The 12,623-nt window shown below is 36.0% G+C and overlaps 1 protein-coding gene across 5 annotated transcripts in view; it reads right to left on the bottom strand.

Moving 5' to 3' along the window:
- LOC136415792 (protein tramtrack, beta isoform-like) overlaps positions 1 to 12,623 on the bottom strand; it is a 108,022-nt gene that overhangs the window by 20,220 nt on the left and 75,179 nt on the right. Inside the window, exon 4 of one of the 5 annotated variants that reach the window (XM_066400612.1) lies at positions 2,667 to 3,154. The exons of 2 other annotated variants lie outside the window; for them this stretch is intronic. In XM_066400612.1, the coding sequence (XP_066256709.1) occupies positions 2,682 to 3,154 (473 nt within the window). In that variant the 3' untranslated portion in view covers positions 2,667 to 2,681. Of the gene's footprint in view, positions 1 to 2,666; positions 3,155 to 3,419; positions 3,971 to 4,515; positions 5,168 to 12,623 lie in introns of those variants that run through there. 2 more of the 5 variants (XM_066400611.1, XM_066400608.1) reach the window with 2 other exon arrangements.

Genomic DNA, 12,623 nt, shown 5'->3' on the forward strand with positions numbered 1-12,623 from the left:
ACGCAGAAAATCAATACAAAATTCTCAGTTTGCCCTGCGTGTTTAAAATTCACATAGACGCGATGTAAAATAAGTGCCGTTTAGTGCTGTGCACTGCAGTGAAATAGCAAAATTGTTAAGCACTATGGAGATATACATAAATTGGAAGCAATGAGAGGCTTTTCAATTTAGAAAAGGCGAAGCTACACTCCAAAAATAAATCAGTGAATGAACCAGGCACCTAATAGTATATTATACGCCAAGGGTGTGAAATACACCATTATGACCCGAACGTCAAGTTTAAATCCTGAGGCGCGTAGCGATGAGGGATCTAAGATGTGGGGGCCATAAGTATTTCACAACCGCGGTGTATATGATATACGATTTAGTCCAGCTCTAGATTTAACTAGATTTCATAAAATTACAATAAACTTACCCAATTTGACCATAAATTATATCCGAAACACAAAAAGGCAACGTGTCTAGGATCATAGCATCAAGGGTGACGCTTTGAGGGTAGACGAGTTGACATTCATTTCCATGGTAACCATAAATGAAACAGCAAGGAATCATAACGACATTGTGGCCAATTACCTCGCTAGGTCAATAAGGCGCTAAACCCGCGTCATTATTAACTGGTTATTCAACTGTTTTTAGAAAGAAGCCGAGAAGACGTATTTTATAGTCGTTCAGCAGGCACAATGATGGTGTCTTTTGAAAGTGAAGAGAAAATATTATAATTTCGTTGTGTGCTATTATGTAACTATGCCTAGCTGTATCGCTCACTCTGTTTATTAATAGAAAATTTATTTATGGCACTTACTATTTAATATTTTATCCAAAAACTATAGTCGCTCTAAAATTTTAAAAAATATAAAGTCAAAAACTTTATTAAAGAAACTTTGGTGAATACTACAAATCCAAAGGACATGCCGCACATTTTCAGCTCGACAGCTGAGTAGTGAAATGTTAACATTTACACATTTCAAGAAGCCGTTTTCAACGTCGATTAATAAAAATATGAAATAACCTACGAAAACTTCACTTCAGTAATGAATCACACATTATTCTCGTAATTAGCTAAAAAGACGAAAAAATACATCCGCTTCTAATGGAACCAGAAACTTAAATTTTTAAGCCTACGCATGAATTTGTTTTCTTTCACAAAGTTGCTCTACAGAAAACATTCTCAGAATACCGATCTGATCAACCTCATCGAAGCAAAGCGAAGAAGTCGTGAAATATTCGCATCAGCCTTCAAAAACTGTTATAGTTATTAACGTTATAAGACCTATAATGCATTAATAACGTGCGTGGTTTTCAACACAAATACGTTATTTACTTATCGATTTTATAACATTTTTCGTTACACAGTTTCTAACTTCGAGTACTTAAAGCATCATCTATTTCACTCCTACTGGACAAAACTAATGGCCGAAAGGGAGACAAAAGTTTGTGCGTATCATCGGAATGTAATATCGAATCCGGTTTGAAATGGAAAATTTGGAGGTTGGAGAGGAACAACTGGAAACATTGTGGAATTAATCTGAATGTATAGTACTGTAATGAAAAATAAATATGTTTAGCGGTAAATTGTCCAATAAATATGCATGTTTCTGTGGCCGAGGTTCATTAACAACAGTATGTTTTATGTACATATGTATATAAGAATAGCGTAACAAACATTCATTTAAAACGTCGTATGTAAAAGGACCTAGGAGTCATATTCATGACGACACTCTCATTTGCAGTTGGGGGGTGGTTATGACTCCTCACCACCTCCACCACATTGCTGTGGGTGAATAAAACAGCACTGCATCTAGTCTTGTTACAGTTAGCGCACCTCCATCGAGTTTTGCGCCCCACAGTTCGATGCATGGCATAGATGTTGTAATCGACTACGATTTTTGGACTATGTCCTTTCAGTCCTGATCCCAGATATATGGTAGACATTTCTGAAATATAATAAAATTAATAATTATAATAAAGTTTATAATCATAGAAAAACCGTTTAGGCTTCTTCTTGCTCATTTGTGTTACGTCATCGAGTGTATAGGGCAGGGGAGTCTTCGTTCAAGAGAAAAGGGAAAGGAAGAGTGACGTTTTCTAAAACATACAGATAAACAATGACAGCTATATGGCCAATACATCATATCTGTTGTTGTTTTCTCTGGTTGCCATGGAAACGAATGTCAAATGAAATGTCATCGTTGTCATGATTCCGGACGCGCTGGTTTTTTGTACTTTGGATTAGATTTATGCGTAATTTAAGTAAGTTCATTGTAATTTTACAATATGTAGTAAAATATAGTAGTAAAGAGTCATAAATACACCCTGGTGGCAAAGTACTTATTACCCTCGCAACATTATTGTTAACGAGGATAATAAAATGTTAGCTTACTTTGTATATTGTATAGATCGTTTTGATTAACTTACCTAAAATTCAATCCCGTTCATGATTGTTCAAATTTGGAATGCAAATTACCTCCATGTCAGAAAGTGCTAATTTTTATTACAGATTATAAACAATCGTATTTTCCATAAATTTTGCTCAATTATGTTTAAGAGGGCAATTTGTTATTTCGAAGAATTGAATCCATTAGTTTTCCTAACTCACAAAATAACTCAGCTGGTATATCGAATTCCTACAATATCTCTTAAAATTCACGCCATTTATTACAAACTATGAGGATATTCTAAACCTAAATCTCGTCCTCGCTAGCCATCAGTTGCACCACTATACCTGACTGCTCGCCTTTAACATGAAATATTATGGATTCTGAGTTCTCTTCTGATATTTCCTCATGCATAACCTTCTTCTTCTTTAAGTTTCGCCTCTTCTTCCTAGAACTGCCTAAACTCGTTGCAGGACCCCTCTTACATGGTCGTTCCAAACGAACTATAGGAAAAATTTTAGGAGTAGCCATTTTCTTTAGCAGGGGATCCACGTTGTCTGAATGATTGTGCTGGTAGAGGGATTTGATTATGGTATCTTTTTGAAGGGTGGCGTAAAGGGTGGCTTGACACTTAGTCTCAGGAAAACTCATGCAGCGCCATCTGACAGTAACCCCCTGACTGTTAGCTCGGACAATTTGGCGTCTGAAGACATTGTTGTCCACTATCAGTCGGGCGTGTCTACCAGGTCTGGAGCTTTCGATGTAGATTATGGTATTTTCTACAATGTTTAGTTTATTAAAGTGATTTAAAATCATATTTAAAATTCGATATCATTATTCATTATTAGGAATTCAATGTCAGGGCTCAATAATACACTGCTTCTACAACCTAAATTAATAATTATTTATTTATTGATTGAGGACTGTTCCAGCTAATAATTTTCATTCATATCTCGCACCGCTATTAGTTGCTCCTGGCCCTCAATATGAATTCTTTAAGTTTCTGCAGAAATGCTTCTTTAGTGTGTTAAAACATTTAAATTAGTTCTAAATTTAACTTTAATAATTCTCCCTAGAAGCAATATGACTCTCCTGCTTCACCTCCATTTTATCCATGACTTGTACCACTATTGGTTGCGCCTGCCCTTCAACATGAAATATAATGGGTTCACTGCTATTCTTCGGTTTCGCATCAGCTTTCTTATTAGATACTTTTTTGGCCCGCTTAGTTCCGGTCGGTTTCTTAGCTGCTAACTCCCGATTGGCAAATACAGGACTCTGAAGCGGTCCCCTCTTACATTTCTGAACAGAACGCACAATGGGGAACTTCTTGGGAATCATGGGGAGCTTGTCCCACTTGGAGGCATTGTCCTTATGGTTGTGTAGGTACAAGGATTTAATGAGAGTGCCTTCTTGGAGAGTTCCATATAAAACCGCTTGACATTTGGTTTTGTCGACACTGATACATCGCCACCTTATGGTGACGCCATGAGTGTTCGATTGCGTGTAATGTCTTCGGAATATGTTGTTGTCGACAATGATTCTTGGGTATCTGCCGGGTTTGGGGTTTTCAATGAGTATGGTGGTAATGGTTTCTAAAAAAAAGGAAATTTGTTAAGTAAAGTAGACATATATTTTATTGGTCAAGTGCAAGGGGTGACAGAGAACAATAGTGTGACCATAACGAAATGAAAAAGTTTTAGAAATTTCCCGACACCAAGAATGTTTATGACATTAGTATCACATCAAGTTCATCATTCGGGGCAGCTCGATGCTCCACTATGATAAGTTAGTCATATGACCCAGTTGAACCTCTGACAAGCATCCAGGGTGATCTCGGTCATGGTCAGGATTAGTATGACGACACAGCGCATAAATCTAAAGCGACTCAGAACCTCCAATTTGGTGGACGAGACAATAGGCGATCTTTCAGTGGTGTTCAGTGGGATCCGAACAATCATAAGAACAAATATGGATTGAGTTACTGCAAGAGGATTTAGGGAAGGAGACAACCAGAAACAACGACTTCGCGGGCTAATACATTTATAATTGATATAACATATATATAGACATAAAGAATGAAAGATATATAATAGAAGATTGCTTTTTTCGCGGAAAATCAATCTTCAATTCAATTACGATGAATTATACCCCATTTCATGGTATTGCATCCATAAGTTTTAAAACACTTTCTTTATGAGCCTTGGCATCGCTCTCTTGCTTATCACGCCCTTCCTCAGCTACCTCCATAATTTCACTGTTAACTACTTTAGCAGCCTCAATAACCTTAATAACAATCGGCTCCGCCTGGCCCTCAATATGCCAGGCAATCTCATTGTTCTGTCTCGAAAGAGGGTCTTCTTCTAAGACAGTTACTTCCCTTACTACAACACTTTTAACATCTTTTAGAGCTTCTTCTACTGCAACAACTTCATTTGTAGGATTTTTCTTCTTCCATCCGCGGAATTTCGAAGGGTTTTTGACCGGCCCTCTCTTGCAAGCTCGGGAGGAGCGGATAATGCGAAACTCTTGAGGGATCATTCGGAGTTTGTCCCATTTTTGCAGATCGCTGGGATGGTTATGGTCGTACAAAGCTCTAATTGTAGATCTTGGTTGGAGGGTTGTGTAGAGAACTGCTTTGCATTTGTTTTTGAAGACGTGGCTACATCTCCATCTGATAGTAGTACCTTCCCTGGTACCTTGGGTTCGGTGACGTAAGAATGTATGATCATCTACGATCAATTTTGGATGTTTACCAGGTTTTGGGTTTTCCACATAGATAGTCGTGCGTTCTACAATAAGATGGGTATGAGTAAAATTTTTTATCTTAATGAGCAATATAAAGGAAGTTTAAACATTGTTTTCAAGAAATTAGATACACTCAAGGAATTATTGCATTATAATTTACTATAAGTTACAAATAATTATCAGAATAATCAGAATGATGACGCATAACTGGTAGAGCAACGTTTTGTCTTTGCGACAATTGTAACTTTTTGCTCAAAAAGTTGCTCGTTTTTAAGGGTGGGAGGTTCATGATTATGATCATGGATAATCTCCACGGTTTTTCCGAAGGTGAACAAGGTGGCACTACACCTTTTGTTATTGGTATTCACACATCTCCACCGAGTTTTGCCCTGCTTCCTGCTGTGAAGCATGTAGATATAGCCGAGGACTAGCATTTTGGGGTGCTTCCGGCCCGGCATAAAGTACACCAAATCTAAAAATTAAAGGTAGAAATAATTACTGAATGAGTAATCAAGCAGACCGCTTGAAAATTTCAAAATTAAACAGCCGATTTGCTTGCAAATTTATTCAATAATCTCCTGCTTCGAAGAACTCTCCCCTACTCTCTTTTGATGATCACTTGCTGTGGTATCAAGTCTTCCCGTCTTCTATCCAATTTTGGAGGGTGATTGTGAGCATGCTTGACCTAAACTACATTGCCAAATGTATATAAAACAGCACTGCACTTCTTGAATTGATTGGCACATCTCCATCGAGTTTTTTCTATGAGTTTAATGTGCATGATAAAATCGAATCCGTCGAATACTAAGCGTGGGTACTTGTGACCTTTGCATATGTACAGGGTGTCTACTACGCCTGATGCTGGAACACGATCAAAGATCACAAAAAACTGTTTAAGTACGAAAGGGGAAGAGGTGAGGGATACTAAAGAGCAAATGTTTTGTTCATAATGCTTTGCTACAGAATTATATTAAATTTACCATTTATCTGGAACGTTATAATAAGGTATTACAAGATTCTTTCTCGGAGCAGTACGAGTGTAGAACACCCTCACACGTTTAGTGCTAATCTTACTAGGATCTTCCTTGATAAATGGATTGGGGGGATGGTTGTGTTCCCTTCGCAGCTCCACTGCTGTTCCAGTGGTATATAACACCACAGGACACTTGGAGCGATTTTCATGGGTGCAGCGCCATCGAGTCCTAGATTCTTCCTGCTTGTGAACGTTGTATTCGTAATTATAAAGCCGCAATCTTGGGTATTTTCTTCCGGGCAGTATGTATATTATCGATTCTAAAAAAAGAAATTATTACTGAACAGAATAGATTGGAACGCGGAATATTTATTTCTTTTTGCTAGTAGCTACAGGTATTAACCACAATTTTTGCATTTTTGGACTTAAACTCTTTTTTTTCACAGGGGATTGTTATGCAGCTTTATACTCTCCACCGAATTTCCACTGGTGAATAAGAGAGCGGGACATTTAGGTGCGGTCTTCTGAGTTCAACTCCATCTGCTTCTGTATAGGCCGTGACTATCCAGCCCCTTCTCAGATACGAAGTATGTGCGAGATATAAATCAATAATACAGCATTTACAAGGGAACAAAACTGCCCACTTAAGGCCTTCATCATCTAAGCTGAACCATAACAAAGGAATGAAAAGCCGCGGCTCAAATTTTGGATTTGGTTGTAATGTCGGGCATGGATTTTTGGGACATCAACGACATGCAGTAAAAGGTAAGTCCTTGAATTTAATTCTAATGTATCATATTGAGTATCCTTAGGTTCCAATATCCTCAAATAGATATATTTACAAGTAATTCTTTTATATACTTATATACGTATAATACACTGATATATCTGTATATAGACCACAAGGCTTAGTCCCTACTTCAATTGATCTTTTACTTCAAAAAAATTTTCCAATAATTCGTCTTATTTTCTCAATGTAATTCATTTTCTCGACGTTAACTAAAGAAAATTTTCAAACCAAGAATTAACTTTTTTGTGCACCTATTCTAACCCTTCGTGTTATTTGAACATTCTGCTTCACACAATAGTTCAAATCCTTGGCAGTGGTGGCCAGATGATTGTGATCATTGAGAACCTCAACAATTCTCCCACAAGTAATCAATTTGGCCTTGCACTTGGTCTTGAAATAAAAGCTGCATCGCCACCTCGTCTTGTTGTTCTCTTTGGAGTAAATAGTGTACTCATTGAGGTCTAATATTATAATAGGATTTTTTGTCCCAGGTAGAAAGTAGATGGTGCCTGAAATTTCATCATTGAAGGACCACTAGTACCAAAGCAGCTTTTAACTTAAATTAAAAGAACTATATTTATTTATTTATTTATTTATTTATCTTATTACAAAAGATAATTTTCCATCAGTGTTTAAGTAGATGTCAACTGGGAAGGGTTGCGTTTGATCTGCACGGTCTGAGGGGGATAATTCTTCATGTCCTTGTTCCAGAGGTATGGAGGATGATTGTGTTCTTCAAAAGTTTCAACTACCCTTCCATAAGTAACCAAACGTGATCTGCAGCGCGTTTTAAAGTAGTTGGTGCATCTCCAGCGAGTACGACCAGTCTGAACTCTATAAATTGTGTACTCGTCTTTGTCAAGTATTAATTTGGGGTTTTTTAGTCCACGAACCATATAAACTGTTCCTAAAAAAGAGGGTTATCAAAAGGGAGAAAATTGAAAAATACATTCAGAGGATCTTTCATCATTGTGAAATTACAGATCCCTTAAGCCGAACTATAGGACATATTGTCAATTTCACTATCCTCTGTATCTTTATATACACACAGGGTGTCAATTTAAAAATGTCCCACTCCTATTATCTCAAAACGGGATAATTTTTTTTTAAATCGTCAGAACACGTCGATTTTATTATCGAGGGGAAAAAATATTTATGTGAAATTCACTGCGTCTTTTTCAACCCTCTACCACGCAGAGCCACCCCTTATATCTTAAATGGTAAAGGGGGTTAGTAAATCATTTTAGAGAGCTTTTCATTCTCTACATTTTGGTGCCTCAATTGTTACATCTGAATGTTACGCTATTAAGTTGGGTGCCTTTGATCCTTCTAAAGTCATTTTTTCTATTAGTGTTTTGATAGCCTTAAACCTAAGACTTTTTTATTCAAACGTGTCTTATGTTTAGGATATTTTAATTTTCGAGGCCATCGTATCGTTGTTATTATTCGTCCTATGAGTCATACCTTTGCAAAAGGCAAAATGTAAAATTTTTTCTATGTTTTCGTGCTGATGTTGATTCTTAGATGATTCACCCTAGTGATAGCACGACAAACAAGTTATTCGAAATAAGGAATAATCGAGTTAGCTCGAAATGAAAATTGTTTGGCAATATTTTTTTTTATTTTCCCAGATACAGCATCATTTTGCCCTCTAATTTTTGTGGGTTTTTGGTGCCGAAAAGAGCGTTTTCATGCCTCCATGACCTCAATGGTGGTTGTGGTATTCAAAGCCAACGTAGATTCAAAATTTTTAATTGTAATTTAGGAAATTTAATTCAATATTCTTGTGTTTTAAAAGTCGACTGTGAACGCTTCTGGTTTAAACCGAAATTATTTATGATTTTTGGCGTAAACCAGAACCTCTTCCGGAGGCAACTCTAGCGGTTTCCAAGATGTTTTTGCAAGCGTCGAGTACATTATCTGCAAACGTATTATTATTGTAATAAAAATTACGAATTCTGGACAATTTGGTGGAGAAGAGTTTATCCTTGCAGGATCGCGACAAGATACTTATGATTATTGTTCATAAGCGAATTAAATTTATTACATCACATATATCATGTTAAGTTTTAACGGATTGAAACAAAATGTTAAGGTTGGTAGTGGCTTTATCTTTATTATATGTATATCAATTTTGAACACGACGTATGAAATTCTAAACTAGTATCGTTCTCGAAAAACCTCTGACTCCTTTTTCGATCAAGTTCTCTTTCCTAGAGAAAATGCATTTTTTATTTGATTGGGGTATGTTTGCCTAATAAAACTGCCGCCTTGAATTCGCACCGTTTTCCCTATTTTACTAAATCTGGAAACACCAAATATGACTTCTTATCGGGTATCGTTTCCAAGGCCGATCGAATGTATCTACACAACGCAGGTCGTACCAATATCACTTCGCAGGTGATTCATTCGAATGTTAGTAAGGCGATGAACAAGATGTTCATAATGTGCGCTCCACTAATATTCGGGATTATTGGGTTTCTTTTTGTTCTAAAAACTTGTGAAGTGCGTCGCTTAACTGACTTAATGAGTGACTGACTTAATGAGTGAAAGTGGATGTTGCTGAGGCTATTCTGGCCCACGCTTTTGGTACTCGGGGTGAGTTTTGATTGTTGTTTCTTCTGGTTCACAGTTAAGTTTTTTTTGTGTTTCAGCTCTCAAGTATGTACGCCTTTGCTCCAAGTCGAAATTCGAATTGTTTTGAAGATTTTTTTTCCAAGAAGTAAAATTGAATTTTTTTCTGGAAGTAATATTGAATTCTTCTCAGCAATTAAAATAGAATTTCCTCGTGTTTTAGGTTTCTGAACTGTGTACGCCTCTGCTTCGAGTTGAAGTTAATTCGAAACTCGAACTGATATAAAGGTTTTTTCAGGAATCATTAAATTTTTTTCAGTAATTATGCAATATTCAATTTTTTTGTGTTTCAGACTAACGTAATGCGTTAATAAACTTAGAAAATCAGAATATATTCTGACACCTAGCAAAAAATCAAAATTATAATAAATAAATGAAACACTTTTCCAGACTACTCATCAATTCGTTATGTGATGTATTTTACGAATTATATTAACCCACTGACAATGGTAATTATTCAAATCTTCCAAAAAAGTAGGACCATGGTTATGGGGTAATGTGCATTTGACCGACTTCTCGAACGTGATTAATCTGGACCGACACCCAGTTTTGGAGTACTGTGAACACTTCCACATGGTCCTATTCTGATACTTACGATTGATCAAAAAATCGTATTGATCCAGGATTATTTTTGGGTTTTTTGTTCCTGCTACAATGTAGATAAAGCCTAAAATTCCAGAAAATAATGACTGCAAAAAGTATTTAAACAGTATATGTTCAATTACACAAATAGTATATATTTAAAACCATTGTAACAAATCTAAAAGCTATTGGCACTCTCATTGGCACATTAAAAGAATTTACGCATGCTTAATTTGATTATCAGTTGGCAAGCATCGTATCAAATTGACAACTTTTTGAAAAGCCTTAGATTTATCCGGAAAAGAAGGTTGATGGTTATGTTCAGATGTGACCTTCACAGTTTTTCCGTATGATATAATTCGGCCTTTGCACCTATGCCGTTGGTACTGGCAGCAGATCCACATGGTTTTTCCCTCCAGTTTTCGGTTTATGGTGAAATCGTAGTCGTCCACGATTATTTTCGGGTTTTTTCTTCCAGGAACGACAAAGATTGTACCTAAAAACATATTTGAAAAACTGCAAAATTTAAGAAAATGTTGAATGATGATGAAATAAAAGATGTAGATACCGTGTATTTTGACATTTTTCCTCTCTGATTTTTTAAAGATATTTATCGATTGATAAATACTCAGCTAATTTTTGAGTTTGTGATTGAAAGTCGTGTAAGAATGTAATAAAATGAGTGCTGAAATATTGTGCAATAATACAGTGATCGTTTCCCATTCACTTCCTTGTGATAATTTTTTGAAATCAAATTTTTCATACTTCGACTGGGAAAATTGACTCACGTCTACATACTTTCAATGATGCAGTTGTATTATTGGTTCGCGCCATTTGAACGCTGAAACGACAAGCGTGGACGAAAGCAAACTGGTCACAATTTTACATAATATATTATGATGCTATTGGTGTTTGCTCTTATTTGTTGTCGTTTGTTTTGCGATCTTAAAAAATAGTAAGCGCAATTAAGGATAAGTAATTATTTAATTAAAAAGGAATTTTTACTTTACACGTAAATTAAAGACACTTTTTCAGCAACTGCCTTAGATTTGTCGGGGAAAATAGGACCATGGTTGTGACTACCAGCTACCTTTATGCTTTTCCTGAAGGATGTAAGTCTCGATTTACAACCCCTTTTCTTATACTGTGTACAATTCCACATTGTTCTGTCGCTTTTTTTGGTATTTACAATATAGCTGTCGTTGTTTATAATTAGTTTCGGGTTCTTCGTTGCTCGAACTACATAGATTACGTCTGAAAATGTCAATATAAATAGCTAGAAAACGCATCAATTTTTATTATTTGTTTGGTAACATAAAAAATAATGAAAAGTACGTACTGTGTAACTAAGTATCACGGTCACAACGCAAAGGGGCGAGCTTATCTAAGTTCGGTCACTGATGGTTTGTTTTTTGGGAACTCTCCGAAATAAAACGCTTTTTTCTATTTTAGTGTTTAATGGTAAACAACGCTTTTTTAAACCGAACTGAAATATTAACACTAAATAACTAAGACGTGAACACAATAATGTGAACGCATGTCCGATTTCCACTTCGAGGTATAATATGTTATTCGATTGTTTTATTCGTCAAATCTTTCAAGACCAATTTAAAAAATGTATTAGTTTATGCTTACTATATCTGATAACTCTTAATGTAAAATAGGTAAGATTTTGATGGTTAGTTAATAAATGAATTATGCAGAGCGACATAGGATGCGAGACAATAAAATAATTTTGAGAGTCAGAACAAAGAAAAACACGATTTATTAATGCATTTCCTGCCGAGTAGCCAAAGCGAAAAGAGGGGAAAATCCATACTAGACAAACGTCAAGCGCATGTGTAATTACTGAAAGTAGGGGATGCGCATACATGCAAATGGAGAAAGTTCAACGCAATAAAATCCGGAAAAATATTAAAATGTATAAAATGTCTTGTAGGTATTATGTATATGTTTATTTAATTTTCTTCGTTGAAATCTTCTTCTTAATGATAAATAAAATTGACAGCCTGGCAAATAGCATTAGCCTTATCAGGGTTAACACTCGCATGATTATGTACTCCCGAGATCTTAACATTGTGTCCAAAAGACGTTAGCCTGGCTTTACAACCAGTCTTCTTGTATTGATCACAAATCCACATAGTTCTGTTTTGCATCTTCCTATTCACAATATAACCGTTGTCATTAACGATGAATTTCGGATATTTCTGTCCAGGAACCACGTACAACATCCCTAAAAATAATAGATACACTTCTTATTTTGAGTAGTTTATTATATACAGTTACAAAGCAAGTGATGGTTACATATGTCTTATAATGTTAACACTTTGTGGTACTGCTTTGGCAATGTCAGGGCACATGGGATAATGGTCATGTTCAGATATTATTCGGACAGTTTTGCCATAAGACATAAGCCTTGCCTTGCATCTGGTGCGATAGTACTGGGTGCACACCCATAAGGTCCTATCGATTTTTTTTTTGTATAGGTTATACTCGTTGTTATCCACGATTAGTTTTGGGT

Source organism: Euwallacea similis, chromosome 21 (genome assembly GCF_039881205.1).
Source record: "Euwallacea similis isolate ESF13 chromosome 21, ESF131.1, whole genome shotgun sequence".
Taxonomy (NCBI): Eukaryota; Metazoa; Arthropoda; class Insecta; order Coleoptera; family Curculionidae; genus Euwallacea; species Euwallacea similis.